This window comes from Atta colombica, unplaced genomic scaffold (assembly GCF_001594045.1).
Source record: "Atta colombica isolate Treedump-2 unplaced genomic scaffold, Acol1.0 scaffold210, whole genome shotgun sequence".
Lineage (NCBI taxonomy): Eukaryota > Metazoa > Arthropoda > Insecta > Hymenoptera > Formicidae > Atta > Atta colombica.
In genome coordinates, this window is record NW_017259306.1 from 1,818,140 (window position 1) to 1,822,735 (window position 4,596).

General features: G+C 39.3%; 1 protein-coding gene across 1 annotated transcript in view; it reads right to left on the reverse strand.

The window, feature by feature from the left end:
• Positions 1 to 4,596, reverse strand: part of LOC108687686 (protein Wnt-1-like) — a 50,281-nt gene that overhangs the window by 6,271 nt on the left and 39,414 nt on the right. The window contains exons 2-4 of the mRNA XM_018193599.1: positions 3,245 to 3,425; positions 1,427 to 1,550; positions 1,123 to 1,280 (exon numbers count right to left, since the gene is read on the reverse strand). Coding sequence (XP_018049088.1) covers positions 1,123 to 1,280; positions 1,427 to 1,550; positions 3,245 to 3,425 — 463 coding nt within the window. The remainder of the gene's footprint in view (positions 1 to 1,122; positions 1,281 to 1,426; positions 1,551 to 3,244; positions 3,426 to 4,596) is intronic.

The following is a 4,596-nucleotide window of genomic DNA, read 5'->3' on the forward strand; positions in this document are numbered from 1 at the left end:
TAATTTAATTATTATTAACTAATATCATTATTATTATTAATAAATCCTGAATGTAAGATTATATTACAGTTCAAAGATATTCGAGTCCTAGATATTCTTACCTAACTGTATCTGCACGTGTCACGCGTCTACGTGCGTTTTGCGCGAACTCTCGTTCCTCATGCCCGACTAAGTTACGTGTCCGGATTGCAGGGGAAAAGGAGGGGAGGTGGGGACAGGGCCGGTGGATTGTTGCAACTTAACAAGCTTAGCTCCCTTAATCCCCTTGTAAGCCGGCAATGTCTACAAGGGGTCAGCCGTTCGCATGAAACGCATCCGTTTACTGCTCGAGCTTTGTCTTCGGCTAGCATTAAAATTCGCGTCGAAAGATCCGCCGGTGAGAGATAGCGGGCAAAGAGATATTAAGATAATTACTGTTGCACGTGTTCCAACCCTTTGTAGCACGCTATTGGGATACAGGTTACGCAACACGTCGATCGATCAAAATAAAGATATTTAATATACAATATTTAATATCGAACTCAGTATTAAATTATTTGATTCTTTTACGTGAATAATTCCTTTTATGTGTCTCACTAAAGAAGTGATAGCGCGGATAAAATAGATAAACAGATACTGGGATAAAAATCCATGGCCAAGTATTCATAATAGATTTTATATTTAAGACTGTCTTAAATATAATCTTAAGATGTGATCATGAGAATCAATCAAAGAACCATTGACATCTTAAGACATTACTTAAGACAATCTTAAAATAAGAATAGACGAGATACACAAAACTACGAGATATACGACATTTATAACAAATTTATCACGATATTATACATGACAGGGAAATGATATGGCGAAAATGACTCATAGACAAAGATAGAAACTCAAATAGCACAGAGAGTTCAAAAGAATTCAAAAAAGAATTCAGTGATATATCATCAATTCTGATTTCGTTTTCAGATGCAACAAAAATTCTTTTCAAAACTTTTCAGAAAAAGAATACTTTTTACGTCTTCAAATGAATTCAGAATTGATGACATATCGCTGAATTCTTTTTGAACCCTTTGTGCTAACTGGGAAGGCACATATGAGAGATATACATATGAAAGAATCCTCTCTCATGACACTTACCTCGCTGCATCCTCCCCACTGCCAATTGTTCGGACGTCGCGCTCTCACACGATTGTCGCAGGAGCAATCGGTAAGCTCGCCTCTGGAACAGGCTCTTGTAACACTATAAGCGACCCCAGCTGCTGATACGGCGTATATGAACGCGGCCTCTCGGCTATCTGCAAAACGCAAACGGAATTTTTTTTTGTCGCGCTATAAACCAACTCGATGGTACTTGATGTTACGAGTGTAGCGCGAGAACAACTCCGAGAAGCGACATATCCGGCCTGAACGACGTCAGGCATCGAACCGTGTGAGTACTTACTGACTAACATGACGCCGCCAAACACGTTCTCGGGATTTTCCGGGCTGACGGAACAGTTCCATCTCGCTGATCTAAACTGGTGCTGACATTCCTCTATGGCGAGTCTAGCGCCCGCTCTAACTGCCTGCAAGCGTAAGACGGTGAAAGCTAAGAATCAAAAGAAACGCCGCTTTCGGATACTCTCAAGCAACGTTCCCTCGTATCGAGCAAGTCGATGCTCAAACAACCATTTCCCATTTTTAACATCTTCAACTCTGTACTCAGAAAGAATGTTTTTGAAGTAAACTAAAAATTTAACTATTATTACAAATACAGATACAAATTTGAAAATAATTTTGTTGGATCGTCATCAAAATATAATTAAGCAAAAATCTCAAGCGATCAGTTTGAGCGTAATTATTTTGATGGTCCAATAAAATTGTTTTCAAATTCGTATCAAGCTAACTTTTTAGATACTTCAACATCGTTCTTTCCGTGCCATTTAATGTGTTTAATCTTCTCTCTCAATTAATCTTATTCACTTAATTAACCGACCAACTTTTTCTTTATTTCATCACGATGAGTCATCGCTTGAGAGAACATTAATACTAAAAATGATCATCCATGTAATATCTGACTCTGATAAAACAAATTCCCTGTTTGCGCAAAAACACGACGGCACGCTTTAACAAACCGTAAATCGCGGCCAACCTACGTAGCAATAATCATGGATATCAAACAGCAAACATTCCGTGGGTCATTGAAAAGCATGTAGTCATTTCTTAATGGGTTTGGTCGCTCGTTAAAAAATTAAACTTCGATACCCGGATTGACATATGAATATTCATGCCCGATCCTCTTTTGTCGGAACTTATGCTCGGAAAAGCCGTACCGCGCTGTCGGCGATATTCAAAGAGATATCGATGCCTCGAGGTTCCCCAGGTTTACCTAGGTACCTAGATAGATTCCTAGACCGTCCCCTTTCCTCCTTGCCCCTTTCCATCCTCTGTTCACCCCCGACACGTTTTGTGCATTAAGGAAAGGTAAACGCGATTTCGGGACGGTGTGAACCGCACGACGTCCGGCTCGTTTTTGTCACGGACAGCGCCAAGATTAAATCACGCGATGCCGATCGGGAAACAAATTTGTTCCGCTTAAAGAGTTCATACCTACCTTATTGTATCGCCGTAAATGCAGCGGTAAATCTTTGAGTGCCGCATAACGTGCATCCCGTTACGAAAGCTTTCTCTATCCCGCAATGGATAGACGCGGATTATAATCAGATTTACAGACGGAACAGTCATTTAATTATATAAAGAAACGCGGCTGAATACTCTAATTAATTTCTTTCGTTCCATGTTCGTTCAAATTCGTTAACCTACCTCGTGAAAATTGAAACAATAATAATATACAATGTCGAAACGTTAGTTCGAGAATTCGAATCTCTAGTGGCGATTTCGTAAATTCCCCGGAGATTAAATTCAGATTCTAGAAATTGTCGGAGAGATTATCGCAAACGCGGACACGAACCCTGTAATTCTACCGCGATTCCTCTGATAATGCCTAGAGCTACTAATCACGACACATTAATCCATTTATTACGCATCACAGAAGCGAAGCAGCATAGAGTCGAAAGCTTTCTCAGAAACGAGTCGACGAAAAATTTCAGCCAGCCGAAGGCCGATGTTCGGCACGCGGTCGTAGGTCCTGCGAATCGAATTAGCCGCGTGCTTCTCCGGGCATTAATCCGAGAAAGAGAGAGAGAGAGAGAGAGAGAGAGAGAGAGAGAGAGAGAGAGAGAGAGCGGGCGCGAAGCGAGGGCCGCTACGAGGTAAATACCTGCAGGACGGGTGGCGAGCGGGAGCATATTGCCTGCTGCTTGGCGGTCAGGTGCGCGTTCTTACAGTTCTTTTCGGCGCTCGCTGGACCGATCACACCCGCGCCGGCGATCTGCGTCTGCGAGTCGACGCCGCTCCCTTGGATCGGGCCGGATGTCAGCCTCGGCTCCAGCCCCAAGTACCTATAAACCAGAACACGCGCCTCGTAATAACGTAATGACGGTTATATCGAGTGATTAATTTAATTAATTCCACGCCTCATTGCACGCGGGTTAGGCGCGCCGCTAAATAATGGGTCGTCGCGAATGAACGGCACGTTCAACTATCACCCTTGTCTCTCCTTCAAAATTATAAAAAAGTATAGTAGGTATGGTCTCGACCGATGGTACATTGTCGGTTTTTAATTGCTATAGTTAAAGTTGGCTAATTATGGGGAAGAAAAAATCTTTAATGATGCGTTATTGCATCAACACAAAGGCATATATACGAATAAGATGTGCGATCTCTGACGAGCGCATTCTTCCGCGAGTCGTTGTCTTTTGATGCCAAGCTCACGGTAGGATCCAAGGCAAGTCAGCGTAAAGAACTATTGAGAGAGAACGTGATAGCCTTAGGTAATTAGTGAAAATCGAAACAGTAAAAATAGAAATTGTTTTAAGGCTGTAATAGGAATACTATAACAATAGGCAATAAAAGCCCTAAATGATCAAGCTGGTCAAACTAATGGCATTGGTTTAAATAATTCAATGTAAATTTATGTACTACCCAATCCTATAAATTGCGCGCCGAATTTAATTTTCTTGAAACGTAATTCTTAAGAGAAATTGCTATGTTTAAAATAAAGAAACTTGATTAAATTGATTTATTACAGACATTGAAAATACAATTACATTATCTGCCTAAATTTCTGACACTAAATATATATAGCATATAAATAAAAAATTTAAAAGCATAAAAATTAGAGATTAAGGCCGGTATTCGTAGCCCGTCTTTATTTCAAGTTTTTATTTCACCATCTTGAGTAATGTTTTAAGTTAATGAATCTCTATAAATATAAGCAATAACAAGATTTTATTAAGACCGACATGAAATTAAATACTAAGTATAAGCATATTCAAGCTTATAATACGGTCAAAGCTAGATCTTCTCAATGCCTAAATAATTCACAGTGAATTATCTATATCTTATATATGTACATGCGTACACTGAAAAAAATATAGTCAATTTTAATAAATATTTAATTGAATACTGCCAACTAAATATTTATTAAACATAAAAATATATTTATTTGATATAAGAAATGTTAATTTGATTTAACAATCATTTTTTTATTGAACAAATATTTATTTATTG